Below are 22,370 nucleotides of genomic sequence, written 5' to 3' on the forward strand. Positions count from 1 at the left end.
TACATTTCATAATTGTAATTAAAATTTTGGAAATAAAAAATTATTGATGTTGGTTATGCATAGAAATGCTATCGGACTTTTATGGGAATAAATAATATTTATGTATATTTACGAAATTAATCTCAAAATATTTTATAATTATTGATATATCAATGAATGAGTTAATCAAAATTGATCTATATATATTAATTATAAGTAAAATATAATTATGGAAAAATAATTGTTTATAGCAAATTTAATTTAACTAATTTAAACTAATTAATTAAATATATTTAAAATATTGTTAATTAATTAATTAACCATTTCAGAAAATAAGTAATGACGTTCCTATAGTAAATTTTTATCAGCAAAAATTAATTAATACATATTAATTCATTCTAACTAAATAATTGTTTAATAATAATAATTTGTTAATTTATTTTAATTAAATAATTATTTATTTGTAATTATATGTACATTCAAATAATGAGAGCAAATAATTTTGTTTTAACTTTTTTTTTAATACAACAATACTGAGCTAAGTTCAGATTTACAGGTAATTTTGTTTTAACTGGAAATCCATTTACTAAAATTATCTATTAAGTGATTTGTAGGGAGATCATGTTGGACCAAAATAAACAAATTGTGTTTTTAAATTAAAATGATATAAATTGTTGAGAAGGAATGAGAGGGAATGCTTGATTGTCAACAATCAAGCATAGTCTACTCTCCAAACTAACTACCGCATGAATTTTCAGTCAGAGGACTAAAGTGTCAATTTTAAATAATGTTAATGTTAATTTGTTCTGCATTACCATTTAGAACTATTTTTTAAGGTAAGAGGACTAAAGTGTCAATTTTAAATAAGAATGTATCTCCACTCTTGGAAAAAAAGGCGGCTTGACCCTAATATTTGGTGTCGAAAAATGCATAAGAATTACTAATTCTTAAAGTAGGTGACTATGATGGGATCTATTAATTCCTATCCTAACCTTTAGTAACTAATTATACTTGACCACAAATTGTTTCGTTTTTCACTCTTTAGAAACACTTCTAAATTAAACCCATAACCAAAAATTAAAATTTAGCCCTAATTCGAAAGATTAGAAAAACAAAACAAAATTTTGTAAATTTTTTAAAAATGAGATAAATTAATTAAAACATTATCAAGAGAGAAGTATGGAAAGTTGATAACAAAAAGCAGAAGAAATTGTTTCAAAGAACCACCTACCTCAATCAAATATGGAAAAGGTGCATATGAGAATTCAACCTATAAAAAACACGAGCTACTAAACTTGATGTCCTATAGCCAAAATCCAACAAAAAATACAAAACCAAAATAATTAAAAAGAACTTGTAATCTAGTTAATGGCATCACCTTATTAAACACAAAACAAAAGACTTCAAAAAAAAAAAAAAAACATAAGTTACAAAATTCGATTGAACAAAGAAACTACATGTGTATCCATCTCCCTTTTTCAGATCTATTGCCGAGACTGTGGAGGTTAGGGCTGCCAAATAACATAAACAAATCTAACCAAAAAAAAAAGGAAAAAAAATAGTCGAAAACGAAATCAAAAGGTGCTAAAAATGGCTATTGAGCCTTTTTGAGCAGCAGTATTAACTTAGAAACTTACCACTACCACTACCACTGTATCCCACAAGGAACACAAAAAAAGGATGGATGTAAAAGGACTCACTGACTAGTTGCTGGTTTCGGTTTCGGAACCAGGGTTGGGTTGGCTTGACAACATTGTCGACTGCTGCCTGGGAGGGGGGGGACGGGGTCGAGATTCGAAATGTTGGCCGACAATGAAGGGAAGCTCACTCAGAAAGAGTGTTGTGGAATGAAAGAGGTGAGTTTCTCCCAATCCAGGGACTCCATGTTTGGGGACATGACTGCAGCGCCAACACCTAGAGCAATGACTAGAAGGGCCATGCTTTTCAGACATCCATGGCCTCGCGAAACCCTGCTCAGTATTGCCTTGACATACTTATCTGCCTCCTTATATTTAGATTGGCGAGCGGCCTCTTCTTCTTCACTATTCAATGCCTTCTCGTTCTATCCGCGACGAATATCATATGCAAAAAAAGGGTTAACTATTAGTTCAGTTCTTCCAAGTATGTGCTGGTTTTGCACAAGAGAATAGTAACAACAACTACCTTGATTCTGAAACTTTTTAGAGTTTCCCTTAGAGCATCATAAGGAGCTAGTTTTAAAGACTGCGTTTTCCAGTCGTCGGAGAGTTGTTTCAAAACAGAGACACTAGATTCCAGGTTATCCTGGTAAATCTTGTCCTGCAGAAAGCTTTCCACATTAGATTGAGAATGTAACAGGAAATATTAAGTTAAATGTATAAAACAGAGCCATGGTAGAAAGAACTAGAACTAGAATAGCTCACCCACTGCTTGTAGCAATCAACATTTTGAGTCAAACACCAAACGAAAATATTTGTTGCTTCTCCGGATAGCTCTGGAACTCCTGTTAATGAATCTTCTATCAGTTACCGTTTCATGAACGACGACACAACGGTTTTCTTGATATGCAAAAGCTTAAAAGATTAAAAACAAGTATCATACTCTCTCCCGCTGCTTTGGCAACAAAACTGAATATCTGCTGTGAAACTTGTTTCATTGCTTTACTGCCAGGAGAGCCAGCAAGCGCAACCTCCTTCAATGTTGGATAGATAGCTTCAAACCTTTCAGTAGCCTGAAAGAAAATAGTACAGTGTAAAAAATACATACCATATTGCGTTATGTCAAAGTAACAACTAACAACAGTACTCTTACCTTCACTCTAGCTGAAGATGCAGGGAAAGTAACCCGTAGAAGTGTTTCAAGTGAAGAGGGTGGGATCAAACGCTCCCCCTTTCTGACTGCACCATTTACTAAAATAATACGAGCTTTTGGAGAAGACAAAATTCTGCAGAAAACAATCTCTCACTGTCAGAAAAGAAAAACTGAAGGGGAAGGGAAGGGAAGGGAAGGGAAGGGAAGGGAAGGATGAGATATTAGATCTATTGGGAGAACATCCATGTATTCTCACCTCTCCACTAGCTGCAAAATTAGATCTCTAGACTGAGGATTACAACTTCTACCACTAACTATGGGCAAGAGATTATGTGCCCATGCAAAAAGCCCTATTGCGAGATCTCCTTGACAGGCCTGGAAAAACCCATATAAGATTCGCAAAAATAGAAATCAAAACTTAAATAAATTATTGACCATCATTATTATCGATTTACCTGAACAATCATCCATACAATTACTGGAAGCTTATCTTGTCCCTGATACTTTGAGTTTTCCCTTATCGTTGGCAATACGTGAATTAAGACATCAGGTTTTCTTCGTAATACCATTGCAAGGACTACAAATATGGCAACCTGCTATGCAATACTGTGTTAAGTCGTGAATCATGCAGAAAAATATTTAACCATACCCTCCCCCCACTCCCACACACAAAAAAAAATGAGAAGTAATAATTACATGTGCACCTGTTCAACTGATTGCTATAAATAACTAGAAAACCATTGATATGCAAAGTTTATGAAGGTCAAACATTTTCCAGAAGAACAAACGTGTAAGAGCAAGTAATATATAATGAGTGAAATAAAATGAAAGACACAAAAGGGAGAACACAGACTAGAACGAGTAAAAAGAAATTTGAGATGGATAAAAGAGATGCATATCATGATCCATCTCTTCAATCCAATCAAAAAGCAAGTAGGTCGTTTGGTTATGGATATAGTTATCCTAGTTGAATTTTCTTATCAAGATTTATAGTATGAGTCTATGTACAAGTTCTTTTATTACAGAACTTCCAATTTTACTAAAATGATGGTAGCAGTAGATTTCCTAGGATTTTCAGTCTCTTCTAGAGCAGCTCTTGCAGTTTATTTTAGCTTTAAAAAATCATCAGAAAGCAAACAAGGTTAAGAACACAAAATTGTCTTAAAATTCTATCATGATCACAATAAGGTACCTGAGATTTTGAAGATGCATGTTGGACACCTTTTTTAGAGCCTTTGGCACTAGCATTTTGGCTTGCTAAGTCAACAAGAATGCTATCTAATGACCATAAAACAAAAGAGCTTAGTGCTTCAAGAGAACGTTTATTCAGCCAGTCAACTGATGTCTTGTAAACATCCTCGGAAATATGAGAAAGAGGGATCTGCAAAAAAGTAATGCAACGGTTAAATCACTGAAGGCACCATTTTCTAAAGAACTTCAAAGGAACGCAAGGATTAGAGGTTAGAGGTCAAGCAAGCAGCTAATTATGAAAATATTTAGCTTGAAATATCAAAAAGAAATCTTCGTGCACAAATAAGGGTAACACAAATGACAGTCTCGAGCACATTAAACATTTTCAATTGCTAACTTGCAAGAATAGACCTACCCAAAATCAATGGAACACAGAAGAGGTTCAAGGTTATTTTTCACCCCAAATTTCAGTCCTTCCAATCCAATTAAGGGTGAGTTTGGCATACCTTCTAACTTAATTACTTTTTAAAAAATATTTCTTTCTTAAAATACTTACAAAATACTCGGTGTGTTTGGTTACATTTTCTTAAAAGAAATTTTAATCACAAGTTCATTTCTAAAAGTCATTCTACAAATGACAAATTACCATAAAGTGATTTTTGAAAAAATGATTTTAAACCAATTTGATTATTGCAAAAAGTGATTTTTATTAGTTACCAAACACTTAAGAATTTTCAAAATCACCCAGAAGGTTAATCCAAACACACTCTAAATCCATAAACAATAACAGAAAAATCACAGACAATCAGAGCATGATAATTGAAAACGCCAAACATGCATCTACAAAACATACAACATTTTGCCTAAAGATCATTCTTCACCAGAACAAGGGACCTGAAGGATTAAGCACAGCCTACCAGAAAAAGGCATGCACAGATCTAAGAGAATTCAGAGGAAAACAATTCATTTTCTCCGCAAAAAGGCAAATTTCAGAGAAATATAACAAAGAAAAGATCGTCAAACTCACATCAACAATCTTCGCGACGGGAGATTCCCTAAACATTCTCACCCAAGGAAATTGAGAAGCAATCACGCCCGAGAATGCTCGTCCAAAATAATCTGCAAATCTCATCAGCTGTATATCCTGCTGAGTCTCGTACGAGTCCTATCACCAAACGCAAATAGCGATCAATCGACAGCCGATTCTTATCTAACAAACAAGCAGATCAAAACAGATCAGATAAAAACCAAGAATGCATCAATAAAACACAAAGCCCTACCGATACATCGTCCAAAAATGCCAACAGATCGTTGACGTCAATCTTCGCGGCCGCCTCGGCCACCGAAATCTTAGGCTTCTTCGGCTTCTTCTGCTTCACCTTCTTGGCCTCCTCGTTATGCTTCCCATTCTCCGCAACATCTCCATCACTATCCTCGCCATCCTCATCGTCGGACCTGATCTTGGATCTAACCGGCACAGCTTCATCGGCGTCATAAGCTGCCGCCGCCGCCGCCTTCTGCTCCTCAATTCTGCGGCGGCGCTCCTCGGATTTCTGCTCCAAGGAGCGGAAAACATTGTCCCCGCCGGAGACCGCACCATTAGCGACGATCTTGTTAACCCCTGCATCGGCCTGCGAGGGCAAGGGTTTGGATGTCTTCCTCTGGCGCTTGGCGTAGGTAACCTTCTGCCATCCGTGGTCGACATGGCCGTTGGTGGGGTGAGAAATGGCGGTGGTGTGGTGATCTTCAGTACCAGCAGTGGAATCGAGAGGTAGGTGGTGATTGTCCTCCATGGCCGGCGGTGGATTTAGAAGAAGATTAAGGGCTTGAAATTCGAGTGGGAATCCAAAAGAAAGAATTGAATTTCTGCGGAGAGGGAGAGGGAGATGGATTGAATCGACAAACGGGATTCAAAGTCGGGGAATTTGGGAGTGGGGGAAGAAAAACAATTATAAAGGGCGTTGACTTGCGGGAAATGCCCTTTGTGTATCGCCGAATTTACAGGATTGCCACGCCGATATTTCGGGTTCCGGCGAGTGAATACTTCACACGTTTACCACCTGGTGGGGCCCACCACTGGGATCCACACAATTTTCAATTTTTCTCTCTTTTTTTCTTTTTTATCTTTAACCGTATTCCTCTTCCTCCACCCAAATCCTCTGATTTTTTTTTTCTCTTTTTTTGCATCGTTTTTTTCAATTAAAAGATAATGTTCCTATATCTTTTTTAATCAGTAAAGGATTTAAATAATTATTTTTTTAAAGTTAAAAATCTTTTATTTGAAAATTCATTTGTCTTACCTCTTATACTTTTAACTTTTATTTATTTCAAGTTTGTTTGTAGTACAACAAGCAGGCTTTAGGTATTCCAAATTTATTTGGGTGGTTGTTGAACTTAAAAAGAAAGTGATTATTTTAATATTTTATTTTTATTTTTTATCTTGTTTATTTTAATCAAAATCTTTACATAGGACTTAAGTCGTTAAATTTTTTAAAATGTAGTCATAAATTTGTATTAAAGTGTTTTCATTATGTATAATTTTTTTTTTTAAACTTTGCACATAAGAACCAAAGTGACAACTTTTTAGAAATATAAGAACTATAACAGATGTTGTACATAGATTAAAATAAACACAAGTTGAAAAATACAGCAACCAAAATAGCATTTAAACTTTTTTTATTTTGATTTTGAAATTGAAAGACAATATTCCCTTTCTCCTGATTTGCAACAAATTAAGTTGAATAAATAATTAGAATAACGGTTTTAAGTTTATTTACTTCAACCATAGAAATAAAATTATCGACTTTTGAAATAGTAATATGTATCTTGTTCAACGTAGCAATTCAATGGTTTAATTTTTTTTTTCTAATTTAAAATGAATGAAGTTATTTTTTATAAATTGCCCATTCACATTTGGGAAAAAACAATTTACCAGTATAATAGTTATGATCTAGTAATAAAATATTAAAATATGATAAGGCTAATTAGTAATTTTCGTAAGTCAAAATCCTAAACAAGAAACAAACAACCATAAAAGATGAACTTTCAATGAAAGATATCCGCCGGACAATCTTCTAATTTGGTAGTTCTTATTTTCTAATTTGTTGGCTTCAATTTTTAAAAATAGATGGATTCATTGATTTAACTTTTTACTTTTTAAAATTAGTGGATTTTGCTATATTTCAATTTAAAAACTACTTTCAACTAATAATGATTTCCCTTTGTAAAATAATTTAAAATTTTAATAGTCTAGTAGATGCCAACAAATTCCAATAAGAATTGGTTTGATTAAAAAAAAATATATATATATATATATATTGTTTTGTATTTTCACTTTCAAGATTTTGAACTGAAAAAGTGTATTTTAATCTTTTAACTTTAATATTTGTTCTATTTTAGTCCTAAAAAAAACTGTCTCTATTATGGTCATTATTTCGAGTTTAAAAAATGTGTATTAGTGTCTTAACTTGAACAAGTATGAGAGTTGATGAACATGTATACAGAACAAAATAATGATAACAACGCATCAAAACAAATCTTTTGAAAGTTGAAATCAAATATACGACATGTAATAATAATAAGAACGGACTAAAACAACTAGGTTGAAAATTTAAAGATAAATGAACCTCTTAAAAATTATTTTTTAAAAGTTCGGGGACTAGAATTGAAAATATGAAAATTCAAATACCAAAACTGAATATCTTCCCAAAAGAAATAAAAAGGGATGGTTTTGAAATTTAGGAAAATATGTAATAAATTAATGAAAGGAAAAGCAGTCTTTTTCTTTTTAATTTAATGTGGAGCAGTTTCTTTATATGTATAGTTTCTTTATATGTATATCGGTTATTAATATGGATAATCCTGAAAGCGGTAATTGACATATATCTCCAACCAAAGGTTTAAGTTCAATTCCCCACCCCATGTTGTAAAAAAAATATATTATTATATTAATAAAGAAAAAAGAAAAAAAATAGTGAGTCGTGTAAAAAAAAAATTACCTCTAGTTAATGATTTTTTAGGTATTAAAATAGAAATTTTGAAAGTTAAAAGACCAAAATGATTATTTTAAAAGTGTAAGGAGAAGTAGAACACATCCGACTAAAATGAAATTTAAATCCAAAAGTATTTCTCACTTTCTATTTTTCAATGTAGTCACAAACAAATTTTATAAATATTTGAATAGGTTACCTCTTAAAAAATATTCAATAAAATTGAAGAATCAAATTGAAAAAAAAAAAAAATTTAATCACTCCATTGAGATTATCAATAAAAAAAAATTGAGCACAATCATTATTAAGAAAATCTTTCCCACTATTTTAACCTTATTGTTTGGATTTTGCAAGTCTTCTCAAACTTTAGACTTGAGTGGCAATCCCAATTCAGATTTTTTTTAATTAATATTTTATATTTTAATAAGATTTTTAAAAATTTTGGAGAAGGTAATTAAAAAAATAATGATAATTTGGACCATGATTGAAAAAATGACCATTTTTTTTAATTTTATATTTTTTTAATTTCTCTCTCATGGTCAAAATAGGGTGGTCAACACAATATTGGTCTTCACCAATGTAGCACAATATTGGTCCTCACCAATCTACTATTTTCCATTGTGAAATGCACAAAAACTACCACAAATTTACAAAATAGTTTTAAAATTTACCTTTCAATTACAAATAGTTTGAAAACTATTATATTCTTACCATTAAAAAGAAATAGTTCTTAACAATACTCATCTAAATTCACATATTTCCTTTTTATCTCTTTTTAAATTTGGTTAAATTATCAATTTAGTCAAAGTTTCAATTTAGTCTTTGGCCTTAGTTTCAATTAGGTTATTAGTTTTAAAAGTTAATCAATCTATTCTTATCGCTGGCTCTTACTTTTATTTGGGTCTTTATGATTTCAAAATTTTTAATTTAGTCTCTATAGTTTAGTCCAACCTCACAAATCGCTCATGTCATCACCAAATATTGACACATTTTGTTACGTGACAATGAGTTAGCGTTTTCTATTAAGCTAACCTTATTAGTTAGAAGAAAATAGATGGGTTTTTCGAATGAGTAAAAAAATAATCCATTTTGAAACACCCAAATCATAGTGAACATATATTTGTAATTTTAGTTGGAAGATTTTAAAACTTTTCTAGATACTTTTAAAAGACATGTCAAACACACTCTAACACGGACACCAAGAGGAGTGGGTGGATTTTCCAATGTCCTAAAAGATTAAAAAAAAAAAGGTGTATTACGTGTGTAGATCAATTGCTTATTTGGAAGGCCAAGTGGTAGTGGACATTGTGGAGAAGTTCGGCGGTAGAAATTCTTCAACCAAAAGCAAATCCAAAATCATTTCAATTTTTGAGGCAACTCAAATCCAAATCTACAAGAAAATTTTGTTTGTTCTAATTCACATGACTTTTGATTTTTGGGGTTTCTGTTCTTTCCCTTGGCTTTGAAATATGTGAGAAAGTGAAACAAATTTGATTTTGGAGTTTTCTAATTTATTCGGGTATTAAATTTTCGTCGATAATTCTATAACTTCATAGGTTCGACATCTACGTGAGAGATGAATTGATTTATTAAAAAAATAGTTAAAAAAATATCACTATTATGGACCATAATATTAATATTAATAAATTTTAACTTATCTAAAAATGAATCTTTTTATTTTTATAATTTTTATAGAAATATCATTCACATCAAAAAAAAAATTTTAATATTTCAAGAAAATTAAGGTTTCAAGGTTTCCATCAACATTGACATTTAAAATTTGATATATTTCTTCATGCTTTTATGGCCTAAAATTATTTAATTAGTACATGTCTCCGACCTAGAGGTCACCTACACTTGTTGTACTGAAAAACTTTTTAAATCTTTTTTATTAAACATTGAAAGCTGATAGATCAAACTTAGACTAAAATGAGATTTAAACTGATTTTATAATACTAAAAAAGAGATAAAAATACTAAATAGTACAAAATATTTTAGTCAATTCTCAATTATACATTTTAATGATTTAAAACTCTTTCAACTTTATCTTTATTACCTTGAGACGTGAGAAAATTGTGAAAACCACCCATAAAATCCTGGGTTGTTACATTTCAATTTGACCTATCACTTCATAAACTTACAAAATTGTTACGATTAATTTTTTTTTTTAATAACTGGGAACTTATACCTAGACAATCGCTATGACCAAGAGACTCAAAACCATGACAGCTACCTGAGGGCGACAAGGTTAATACAATTAAACTCTTGAACCATAAAATTGTTACAATTTTATCCAATTTTTTAATTCTATAAAATTTGAAATTATAATATTGACCATAAAAAAATTTATTTGTAGACCAATGATTAGCCAACATTTTGATTGAAGAAAATGAAAATTTGATGTAAAAGACTTGAATTTGGTTGTAACGCTATATAATTCAAGAGTTTGATTATAATAACACATAATTTAGAGATATTTATCAAGTAAAAAAATTAGATAGTGTGACTATAACAACTCTTTATATAGGAGTGATTTTTATAATTTTTCCTTAAAATTTTCAATCTCTGTCACTAATGTATTTATTTTTCTAAATTAGGTACTTCTGCCAAAAATGCCAAGTGATTTGACATAGAAAAAGAAAAATGAGCAAATGAGTGCAAAATAATGATGCAAAATTTTAGTAAGAAAAATGAGCATATTTATATTTAGTTTTATTATGATCTAGATGGCTTACATTTTCATAATTTTATTCTTGCTATAGACTAACCATCATAAAATTAAAATTATGAAAATATTAGATTTCAATACTATTTTAGTCTAGTTTTGTTCATTTTGATTATTTTATATTGATCCATTATTTTTCAATCAAAATTTCATTGCGACACTAACTCAATAAATTTCTTGAAATGTAATCATAGTTTTGTGTTAAAATAGTTTCATTAGGTATAGAATTTTAGAAATAGAAACTAAAGTAATCACTTTTTTAAAGTAAAAAATAGAACATACATTTTGAAAATACATTGATTTAAATAAACAAAAGTTGAAAGTAAATAAACCAACCTAGACATTTTAACAATGCAGAAACCAAAATAGTATTTACACCAAAATATTTGGCCTTCGATATGTTTGAACATATTAGAAATTAGGCCATATTTGATCATAATTTTAAATAATAAAAGTTGTACTTATTTAACAATAATTTTTTTTTTGCTTAGTTTAAAAATAAATTTGGCTAACACCACAAGTATTTAAAAAGAAACAAAGAAATAGTCAGGAAGAAAATATAATCACAAAAAATAAACTAAAAATAAAATCTTTATATAACAGAATCTTAAATAATATATTCTGAGTGCCTATACCTACTTGTGGAAGAAAGCTTTTGGATATGTTATTGTGCACTTCCCAGCTCACAAAAGATTGTGCTCATAGGAACAAAAAGGTTTACACTAAACAGAATAAAACATAATGGTAATGCAACTACTTCAAATTCAAATCCTTGACAAGAGAAACATACTGTTTACAATAGTCGTTTTTCGAGAGCTTTCGGTCTTCGGTTTCCAATGTGTAGCAAACTGCTTGATCTTGTATCTTCTCGGATGTGGTCTGGAGTAGTTACCCCTATATTCAATCATTGTAAGAGTCTTTACATAAACACGAGACAGATTCATGTTTTTTATTTTATCATAATATATGCATCTCCTATTAGATCAAATCATAAAAACCGAAAAATTATCGAAAGAGAATGACAAAGAGCCAGAAGAGACAAATAATAACGTACTACACGATCATCCAACCATCTCTCCACATCTTTAAAGATTCTCCTATTTCATTCAGGATAACACAAAAACCACTGATGCAAAGTATCTTAGGTTTTTCCATTTGAACCTATAATTTCTGCAAAGATTCTGCATTACAGGAAGTCTGGAATTCCACGTTTTTTCTTGACAAGATGTAACATTCTAGGTAGGACTGTTATTGGGATTGGGTTTCCCCTAGTGAATTATTCTCTATTTATTATTTTTTAAGAAATTCTAAATCAAAAGTTAATTCTTCGGGGTAAATCTTCATTTGAATGATTAATTTCTGTGAGGATTTTCCATTTGAAAAGGAAAATTGTTAAATTTCCTAGATACGTCTCATAATTCAGAAGATAAATTATAAAAAAGAAACGGGCGAGGACAGAGAACTGTGAAGGATGTGAAGAAAATATAGGACAAGACCTTCATTAGAGACCTTTATATATATATATATATATATATTAAAAAGTCTCTAGTGAGGCTTTTCTCCTAACTCTACCTAAGCAGGGCAGGAATATGGAATGCATCCCCCCCCAGATGCCAGGGACAAATTGTCCCCCACCCCTACCCCACGGGGAGCCTAAACGGGGGAGACCCCATTTAAGGCGGGTCCCCACTGGGAAAAGTAACCTCCCTAATTTTAGGCCAAGGTATATCGGCTTGGAGGCGTCTTTTCTGGATCAAACAATTTGTGTTCACCCCGCTCCACCCAACTCCAACCCATGACTAAATATCTTCCCTCAATAAAAGCCACTTGTGTTCCACAAAAGGTAACTGAAAGTACCTTCTTTAACGTCTACTAGCCAAAATTTCCTGAACAAAAAATGAGGCTAATTGACTCGAGTTCAAACACCCTTGCCATTAGATTTGTAGGAATTAAAGCGACAAAAGTCACATTATTGCTAGAGTTTATAATACCTTTAGGCATAAAGTTGTGGAACAAAACCAACAAATCCACCTACAGGAAGTTCCATCCTCCAAAAGAATTTCCAAAAGAGAACCCTTTTTATTTCAAGCCAAGTTGTTGTGCAAAAGAAGTTAGAGTTTTCATCACCCTCCTCATGCCACTTTAATTGACACGTTGATCTCCATAACATATCCACTTCAAGGATAATCTCCTGAAATTTGTTTTCGTTGATGTTCTCGAGCTCCTTCTATTTTGAGATAAGCATCTTTCCTCATCTAATGCATCCAGAGTAGCAAGACAATATACATTTCCAAAAAAATTCTAATTTTTCCTCTTAATTCTTTCAGCTTCAAGATAAAAGAATGGCCCAAATAACCTACATCTAATAAAAAGTTCCACCGAGTTTTTCATACATGAAGGAATTCATGATGGACCTACCAAATGTAATCAAAATGAAAGGAAAAAGGGAGTTGGCCCCCGGTGCAAATTGCCAGCTTCAAGGAGAATTGGACAAATGGTCAGATGTGAGCCTATTGAACCCTCTTGTACGAAGTCTTGAAATTTTCACAACAAGAATAGGAAAAAGAATCTAACCAAACAAGGAAGACAATCTTTCTCTCATGTTTGACCATGTGAAGGGTCCATTTTGTAGAGGGTCAAAGAGAGCGAGATATCTTGAACAAGTGTATTAAGTTCTTCGTGCTGGAAGTAAATCTGTTACTACTAGAGATTATTATCTCGATCATCTTATCACATTAAAATTACTCCCAATGGCCCAATTACTTTCTTATCCAATTTTGGATAAGATCATAAGAGACAAATATATTAAACAGGCACAACAACCTAAGGGCAGAGTAGAGAAAACCCCCTCATGCATTATCGCTTCGAATCTCGAAGGATCGATAATAAGCTATAATTACAAAAGAATTTCTTGTGATCGAGCCACCAAGTCGTAAACTGTACACCATTAGTAAAAGAACCTACGTCAGAAGAAAATCAAGACTATTGTTCCTTTCTCTCCAGAGAATCCACAAAAAAGCCCTCACAGTATATCCCCAAAGGATTCTAGCTTTTCCTTTAAGTGGCCATCCGTTCAGAACTTTGTTAAGCCAACCATCTATAGACTTTGGCTTACAACAATGAAAATCAAAGATGTCATACAGAAAAATCCAGAATTTTGTAGTAAACTTACCGTGCAAAAAATTGTAGTTGAGGCTTTCTTCATCCTTATAGCACAGACAGCAAATCGAAGGAGATAAGGACCAAGACCAACCACTGAACTAATTTTTTTTTTTTGCAAATTTTCATGTGTGTTGAGACTTCTACACGCAAGACCTATAAGAAAACTTTTGTCTTCTTTGGAACATTAAATTTCCAAATCACCTTGATCAAGGGGGAAGCCATCTTATTAAAACATAAATACCGGTAATTCAATAAGACCAGAATGCCTCAGAAAGATCCCAATTCATCCAAAGAAGCCATTTCAATGTTCTTGGAACTCCGTAAAGATCTAACCAGCCTTCTATTAACTTTCTTGTTTCTTGAATAATCATAATATTAGGATTAGACTTCAAAATAGAGTGTTTGACCAAACCATGTTTAGTTGTATCCCTCAACCATCATCTCGTATTCCAGTTCCAAATCTTTCATTTAACGTTGTTACCCATAGAAAGCACACGAGAACACTTGTGTCACAATTAAGGGAAGAGATAAGGTTTCACACTACATTCGTTCTTTCTTTGCACTTTTGCAGCTTCTAGTTGGTCTAGGATTTTCAGAACTTTCAATCTTTGCTGGGTGTTCCCTACGAGCTGCTGCTTGGAGACCTTCACCCAGCTTATTTCAGAACTCTCTTTGGAAAAAGCTAGGTGTCTGTGTGGTGCTTTTGTGGAAACTTTGTCATGAAAGGAACAAGAGGCTGTTTCAGGGGAGTGATTCTTGTTCTTGTTGTGGTTATCCAAAAAAAATGCACAAGCTGGACACTCTCCCCTTCGGTTTGCAGCCTCTGCCTTAGCAGTGATGAGACCATTGACCACCTTTTCATTCACTGTCCTTTTGCAACAAGATGTTGCTCTTTTATTCTGGAATCTTTTGGCATTTCTCTTTGCTTTCCTCAGCAGATTGATGGATGGCTCCATGAATTACTCACGGGTTGGTTTCTGCCCAAAAAAGCCAGGGTAATTTGGAATTATGCTACAAGGACTCTTCTATGGCACTTATGGGGAGAACGAAATCGTCGTATTTTTGAAGATAAAAGCTCCACTTTTGATTATTTTTGTAGATGTGTACAGCACACTACTTTTTGGTGGTGTCTTAGCTATAGTCAATTTTTTTGTAATTACAATCTTTCCATGTTCTTACACAATTGGAAAGCTTTTGTATATCTTCTTTGGGTGGGGTTTCCTCTACCCCAGCCCTTAGGTTGTTCCTCTTTTGAGTTGCTCTAATACAAGGTTTCTTATCTAACAAAAACTTGTTGCGATGATTTTTGGGATAAAGTCAGATTGTTTTCTTCTATTTGGTGCTCCCCTCATATTGACTTTTCTAGTTATAATTATAGCTTAACACAAATTATTGCCAATTGGGTATCTTTTTTCTGATCCCCTTGGCGGGTTGGGATACCTTGGTCTCCCTTTTTGTATATCTTCTTCACTTTTAATGAATTTTTGTTTTCTTTCCTATCAAACAAGAAAAAAAATAAAAGAAAAGAAAAAGAAGATAGGGTTTCACAAATCACACCAATAGAGCGCTTACTTTCCGTTCGTGATTTAACAAGAATTGGAGCCAAGCAAAAATTACATTGATGTAGGTATTCAACAAAATCATTAATCCAGGTCCAAATGAAACCCCCTTAGGCACCATATACCTCCTCATTACTTGCAACAATTTCCTGTAATCCATTCAAGACCAAAACCTCTTGTCCTGTATGTATTCAAGTTTCCATTTGACACATCGGGTTGATTTAAAACTCAATCCATCATAATATTTGAATTATAATCTTCTTCAAGAAAGCTGAACCAAACCTCCAACTTCATCCGTGCTTAAAGAAGCCTTATCAGGAAATGATTATCTTCTATAGGACCCGAGTCTTAAATATACAGTTGGGCCGGCTGGTTAAAGCAACTTCCCTCAAAGGTTTATGATAATAACCGATAATCAATATTTGACTATTCTACTAGACCCAAAATTGGACTTTTTTCAAGAAAGGAGTTGATGAGCAACACTTTCTTGAAAAAGACCTTTATGCCATTTATATCACACTGTTATCTATAAAAGAGAGGAAGAAAATGGGTCACTATTGGTATGTTGAGTAGATGTCCCATGATTTGGAAAATATCTTCATCAGTACCTCTTAGCCTCATTTGATAAAAAATGTTTGTACCCTCCAAATTTTTAGAATTCAAGGTGCTACAGGTGCTTGCATCCCTTCCTTCACGAAAACATGGTAAAAAGTTGAGGAGTCTGCTAACTTACTCGACTTCATAGAATCAATAATTTCCTTTTTCTTATTTTTTCAAGAAACTTTTGGTGACCAAGAAACTTTCTTCTATGCCTTTGAAAGGTCTCCTGAGCATATTGAACTCATTAAACAATAAGGTTGTATCTGTTAAGAAAGATCCATCGCCTAATACTAGCCATGTAGTCTCTAGATTAAAGGACACTGTGACTGGGACCAGCACCCTCGTAAAGCCTATTTCCACTAAAAGAAAGTCACTACAGCTTCCCTTAACTTTGACTTCCACCACAAGATCAAGCCTTCTCACAATTTTGATTGCCACACCCTTAAAACCTCCACAAGAATTCCCCATTGGTATTAAATATTTTAGTATCCTAAAACTAAAAGTGTAAGAGAATGTATCGAACCTTAATCCAACCACCATAGTTAGGAACAAAATAGGACTTTCTGTGAGACAAAGTATCCCCCATCTCTCAAACTTCAAATAAAAATATTGAACACCAACCCAAAAAAGGTTTAAAGACAGAGGCAGACCAATCTGGCTAATTTAAATCCTGAACTCTAAGCAATGCATATTCTAGATAAAAGGGGGTCAAAGAACAAAAATGATCAACTCCTCTTGGAGGACAGAATGAAACATAAAATCAATCATTATGAAAGAACCTCCTGTGGACTATTATCATTACGTTCCAATTTATTTGTTCCTCATCACCCTCTCCTAGCTCCATTAAGCCATCTTTATCTTTTACGTTTGTTTTCAAAGGCCTCCCATTAACAAAATAACCTTTGCTTTAGGGAAATACGAACCCTTTGCTCTCTTTTTCTCTAGCAAATTTTCTTATCTATTGTTTTCACTTCTCGAAACTCAAGGTACTTCATAGTTCACTACGAACATTAAGTCATTAACATTTAACAAAAATAAGATAAAATAAACATCTAATGCCAAATAAGGGAATCCAAATACCATGGGAAGGGCATCTTGAATTCCCATAAAACAATAGGGGGTAAAACCTTATGTGTCAATGTAGCACATAAAACCATTTTCACATAGAGAATTGCCCATTGTAGGAATTGAACTCGGGAAGAGCATGATTGCGCCACCAATTCAAGGAGACAGAAAAGCACGAACACACTGGTTTAAAAAATATCAAGATACATCCTTTTAATTTTTGTTACTCTTATTCTTGTCAGCATGATGTGCACAATGATATCATAGCAAAAGCATGAACTACTCAGTGCACCTATCAAGCCATCAAGGAAGATAGAAAAGCGTTAAGTTTCAAATATTGTTCACAAAACAATAAAGACGTTACTCTTTCAAAGTTTATTATAAATGAAAATCAACTCCAAGTCCCCAACATGCTCTAAATGGAAGCAAAACAATGTTTAAAGTCTAAACCACAAGATCATACAAATAATCATGGAATTCAAGTGATTATGATTGCCCATGAGGCATGACTAGAAAAAATCAATGAGTATTACAAGTTTTGCTTACTGTAAAGCAAAGAGCAGATTATATCTCAAACAAACCTTAAGTGGTTGAAGGAGCTGCTGCTTTGCTTTTGTCTGAAGAAGTCTGGCTATCTTGTGATGGTGGTACGTAAATTCGTGCTTTCCTCAAAATTTCAGCAACCATCCAATGTTTATGCTTGCTTAATGGCCTAGACGGGTCTAATTTAACCTGAATAAAAGAAAATTCAATTTCCATCTGTGAATTAGAAACGATAGACGTAAATACATTAAAGAAACATGCGATTTTTCGAAATACAAATAATATTTGCCATTTCCTAAGCGATCACTTCGTCCAATATTACATTTTTCTCGAACAAATTTCCATTGAAACTCGAGTCCCCAGATTTCTGGTAAACAGTAATACTTGAAAAGAAAAAAATTACACAGCCAGAGTGATTAAATCGAGAGCAAAAAAACTGAGTGGGGGTAAAGATGGATTTCTCACTCGATCACCAATATTGCACTGGTTGTTCTCATCATGAGCCATGAACTTGGAAGTGCGCTTGACGTAGCGATTGTAGAGTTTGTGATAGAACAACCTATCCACCGCAACTACCACCGATTTCTGCATTTTGTTCGAGACCACCATTCCCACTACCTGCTTCATCTCACCCCCTCCTTCGATCCAAAAACCCCCAATACAAAAACCCTTTAAGCTGCTACAAACTTTGCCAAAACCCGAGGTTTTGACAAGGGCTGTACAGGATTGGGTCGGTTCAGAGACATTTTGTGGACCAAATTCAAACCGAATGCAACAGCCAATTGAACCAATTGGGTTGCTAAAATTATGAAGAAAAAAATTCGCTAAAGAGTGAAATGGAACTTACAGTGATTCTGATTAAAGAGATAGAAAGCGAGCGTAGAGTGGAGAATCGGAGGAGAATGGAGATGGTGACTGTGAGAGGGGCGGGCGGCTGAAGAACAATATGAAATTCAAAGCCTCACCGTGACTGTGAGCCGTGAGGGCTGGGGATGTAATTCTAAATTAGTTTAATTACATATTCAGTAGAAATGTTGTTGTCATTATTATTAATATTATTATTATTATTTTGATAAAAATAAGAAATGTTATTATTAAGAAGTGTTTAATAAATTTTTTAACTTTTAATTTTGTGTTTAATAAGTCTACTCGAGTTTGTTATTTAAGTCTTTTTTTATTGTCTAAAAAGAAGACTCGATCTCTAATTCTTTCTCTTTCGAATCCAACCAAAATTTTTTCTTCTCATTAGCGAAGTTTGAAAGTGATAGAATTTTTTCTTCGCCTAAGAAAGCCGATTCCGTAGAAGAGTTCGCTAGTAGGTTAGATTCCGAACTGGAGGAGGAAGAGATAGAAAACTTTAGGTTTTCTGATGATGACGGGGATGATAGTTACACGTCCACCTCAGGTCAAGGTTTAGAATATCCTTCCCAGATGCCTGGGAACTACCTTGGCCCTCTTCGTAGGAGATATAGCATACCGGATGACATAACCCTTAGGCTTCCTAGGGAAGGAGAGAGAGCTGATAATCCTCCAGATGGGTGCGTAACCCTTTACTTGAAAATGTTCGAGTATGGGTTCCGTCTTCCCGTCCACCCTTTAGTGTAGGAGTTTTTGTTCCGAACCGGACTAGCTCCTACGCAAGTGGCCCCCAACGGATGGGGAGTTGTCTTTGGTCTCGCCGTGTTATTCTGGCTTAGATGCAGAGAAGTGGACGACCTGGACCTCCTCGGAGTTGATCAACTTTTGGCTTGCTTCGAAGTTAAGCGAATTTTTAGAAAGCCAGGAAGATACTATATGTGCGCTAGGAAGGGCGTAGGAGGCATTTTGAAAGGACCAAACTCCATAAAGAAGTGGGTTGGGAAGTGGTTATTCGCCTCCGGATCGTGGCTGGCTAAGAACGAGTTCAACTTGCCCTTCCACAGCGTCCCCTGTAGGTTCGGGAACTTAGGTAAAGGGTTGAGTCTTTCCTCGTTTTTAGTTTCTTTTCTTCATGGTCTAACCTATATCCTTGTCACTTTCAGTTGCTATTCGGCGGATTCCTCTACTCTCTAAGCCGACCTTCAACGCCTTGAAATTTTTCAAAGGTAAATTCAAGAGTGGAAAGCAGATCAGCACCCTTATAACAGATAAAATTCTCCTTGCCTCGAGACTCCTAGACTACAACCCTCGCTTATCTCCGCCTGAAGCTCAGAGGCCGAACTCCGAACTAGATGAGTCGCCTTTGCTTGATGTCCTTATCAGACACTTTTTGCACCCTTCGGTTCTAACTCGTGATTGTTTCCCTTTGCAACGATGGTTTGTGGCTTTTCTCAAAGCGTGAAGCACAAACGCTCGAGCGTTAAAAAATCTGCTAAAAACATTGAGGCGCCCAACCCTATGGTAGCCGACCTTCCTGCCGAGGTTGAGGTGGTCGAGGATGGCCTTGCTGCTGCTTCATCTTTAGGGAGCAGTTGCGGCTGGGACCTCGCAGGATCAGGAGATCCTTGAGGTCTCTCCCTTTAGGGAGATTAGGAAGAGGGCTTCTCCCAAGAAGTCCAAGAAGAAGAAGAGAATGACCCACCACTCTGGGGATGAAGTGAGGGAGATGGGTGCTGGCCGGCGGGTCAGTCCCTTTGAGGACCTGGTGGATGATCTTCAGGCCAGGATGGGTGGCACCTCCGACCTCAAGATGAGGTTCAAGATCGAACCATCCAGTGTTGGGGTGAGGGAGAGAGCCATGGAGATTTCAGGCTCTTGCTTCGACTGCTGCTGGAGGAGAGCTTCTAAGTTTGTAAGCTGTCCGGGATCAGCCATCCAACGATTGTTGGATTACACTACCGAGGTACGAACTTGCTTCTTTCTTTTCTTTAAGCTTTTATGGCCTTACCCTAGAAGCTATCCTTTTAACTTTCTTTTTTTTTTTGTTTGTTTGCCCACTCCGGCAGACTCACGCTGTAGCTTGCCAGACAGCCCTCATGGTGAAAGCCGAACTAGAAAGGTGCGACCTGCTCACTGTGAAGGAGCGAGAGGTCTCCTCTACTGCTTTGGAGGCTGCTGCTGCCCTGGAGGGGGAACTCAAAGAGGCTCGTGCTGAGGCTCAGGTGTGGAAATCTACTTCTGATGCCGATAAGGCTAAGCTCAAAAGTGCTCAAGTAGAAGTTGCTCGACACCTGGAGAACTTGAGAGGCACGCACACCGTGGCCAAGTGCCTGGAGAAGGAGAAGTTCGTGCTGATGAAGCATAACGACAACCTCGAACGCCTCCGAGATGACCTGGAGGGCAAACTGAAGGCTCGAGATGGTAGATCTGAAGGCCAAGCTTGAGCTATCAGAGTCCAAGCTTAGCAACAGAGTTCTGCTGGAGGAAGCTTTTCGCCTGAATCCTGATTTTGATGGGTTTGCCAAGGATTTTAGCGAGGCTAGCTTCAAATTCCTGATGAAGGGAGTCCAAAAAGTGGCCCCCGAGCTCGACCTTACACCCATCAAACTGCGATATGCAGAGAAGTGGGCTTCGAGTCCTAATGGACCCCTGGCTCCCAGCACCGCGTCGATCAATGCTTGAAGAAGCTTGATTCCGATGCCGAGCTCGACGAGGAAGAGGCCGATGACTCTTCTTCCCAAGACGCTGACGAGACTATTCCTTCTGCTGCCGGTGTAAACTCCTCCTAAGAAGCTGGGGTGATAGACTCCCAGGAGGTTGACATCCTTGGGTCCCAGGGAAAGCTCGGATCACACCTCGGAAGCAGCTAAAGCTCCTCCTCTTTCACAGCCTTTCTTGTGTTATTTTTAATTTTTTTTCTTTTTGTACTTGGTCGCGAGGCCTATACACCTCGGCCAACACTTCTCTTTGCTAATACAATTTCGAATCAATTTTTGACTATGTTACTCATTCCGTACTTGCGAATCTATTAGGGTTCAGATAAATTCTTAATAACAAAATAATTATTGAATTATTTTAGCTCGTCTCTTACCTCGAACTCGTAAGTTCTTTCTAGAGATTTTAAGTCTTACTAAGTTTTAATCCTCACCTCTAACCCCCATTTAATTTCACATCGAACTTGATCCTTTAGGAGACATGAAATTAATAATACGGAGTCTTTTACTGGGATTAGCCCTTGAAAATTTTTACGAGTTCAATTCATCTTTAGACCATTTTACATTTCAAGGGTAATATCTCTTCAAGTGTTCTGCATTCCATGGATGCGACAGTAACTTTCCTTCGAAGTCGGCAAGCATGTATGTTCCAGGTCGGACAATGCCTTTGACTTTGAATGGCCCCTCCTAGCTCGGTTCCAACACCTCGACGTGCTTCTGTACCTTGCGAAGGACTAGATGTCCGATCTGGAAACTCCGAGGTCGAACTCTCGAGTTATAATGCCTTGCCATTCGGTTTTGGTACTCGGCCAAGCGTAGCTGGGCTACTTCCCTTTTCTCCTCGACGAGGTCGAGGTTCAAGAGTAGCTCCTCTTTGTTCCTAACATGTTCGTAGTACTCAACCCTTTCGATTGGCATACCAATCTCGACGAGCACTATGGCCTCGAAGCCAAAGGCCATACCGAATGGGGTTTCGCCAGTTGACTCCTGCGGCGTAGTCTGATAGGACCAGAGTACTTCAGGTAGCTCCTCCGCCCACCGTCATTTCCTTGCGTCTAACCTTAGCTTAAGCCCGCGCTTGATGATTTTGTTGATTGCCTCTACTTGTCCGTTGACCTTGGGATGAGTTGGGGATAAGCAGAGGTGACTAATTCTGAGCTTGCGGCAAAAGTCTTTAAACTTGGCGTTGTCGAAT

At 35.4% G+C, this 22,370-nt stretch overlaps 2 protein-coding genes across 2 annotated transcripts; both read right to left on the reverse strand.

Moving 5' to 3' along the window:
• Nucleotides 1–1,266: 1,266 nt before the first annotated feature.
• On the reverse strand, nucleotides 1,267–5,891 carry LOC111022504 (transmembrane protein (Protein of unknown function DUF2359, transmembrane)). The gene is made up of 10 exons (XM_022299671.2): nucleotides 5,241–5,891; nucleotides 4,988–5,125; nucleotides 3,962–4,150; nucleotides 3,225–3,362; nucleotides 3,026–3,144; nucleotides 2,770–2,902; nucleotides 2,560–2,689; nucleotides 2,382–2,461; nucleotides 2,143–2,277; nucleotides 1,267–2,041 (listed from the first exon to the last, which is right to left on the reverse strand). Exons 1-10 carry the CDS (start codon nucleotides 5,751–5,753, stop codon nucleotides 1,808–1,810), a joined length of 1,809 nt encoding a protein of 602 aa, XP_022155363.1. The 5' UTR covers nucleotides 5,754–5,891; the 3' UTR covers nucleotides 1,267–1,807.
• Nucleotides 5,892–11,247: 5,356 nt separating this feature from the next.
• LOC111022528 (uncharacterized) lies at nucleotides 11,248–18,606 on the reverse strand. The gene is made up of 4 exons (XM_022299691.2): nucleotides 18,451–18,606; nucleotides 18,069–18,319; nucleotides 17,642–17,792; nucleotides 11,248–11,568 (listed from the first exon to the last, which is right to left on the reverse strand). Exons 2-3 carry the CDS (start codon nucleotides 18,228–18,230, stop codon nucleotides 17,643–17,645), a joined length of 312 nt encoding a protein of 103 aa, XP_022155383.1. The 5' UTR covers nucleotides 18,231–18,319; nucleotides 18,451–18,606; the 3' UTR covers nucleotides 11,248–11,568; nucleotide 17,642.
• Nucleotides 18,607–22,370: the final 3,764 nt, after the last annotated feature.

Source organism: Momordica charantia (genome assembly GCF_013281855.1).
Source record: "Momordica charantia cultivar OHB3-1 chromosome 9 unlocalized genomic scaffold, Mcharantia_2.0 BLBB01000009.1, whole genome shotgun sequence".
NCBI classification, from domain to species: Eukaryota; Viridiplantae; Streptophyta; class Magnoliopsida; order Cucurbitales; family Cucurbitaceae; genus Momordica; species Momordica charantia.

Bases quoted from the DNA above. Each gene is read 5' to 3' on its own strand.
- LOC111022504 (XM_022299671.2), bottom strand. From the start codon at position 5,753: ATGGAGGACAATCACCACCTACCTCTCGATTCCACTGCTGGTACTGAA. The intron at 2,462-2,559 runs GTATGATACTTG...ATTCATTAACAG, and splicing joins TGCCAAAGCAGCGGGAGAGA to GAGTTCCAGAGCTATCCGGA. The intron at 2,042-2,142 runs GTAGTTGTTGTT...CGTCGCGGATAG, and splicing joins TAAAAAGTTTCAGAATCAAG to AACGAGAAGGCATTGAATAG.
- LOC111022528 (XM_022299691.2), bottom strand. From the start codon at position 18,230: ATGAAGCAGGTAGTGGGAATGGTGGTCTCGAACAAAATGCAGAAATCG. The intron at 17,793-18,068 runs GTGAGAAATCCA...TCTTTTATTCAG, and splicing joins AGTGCAATATTGGTGATCGA to GTTAAATTAGACCCGTCTAG.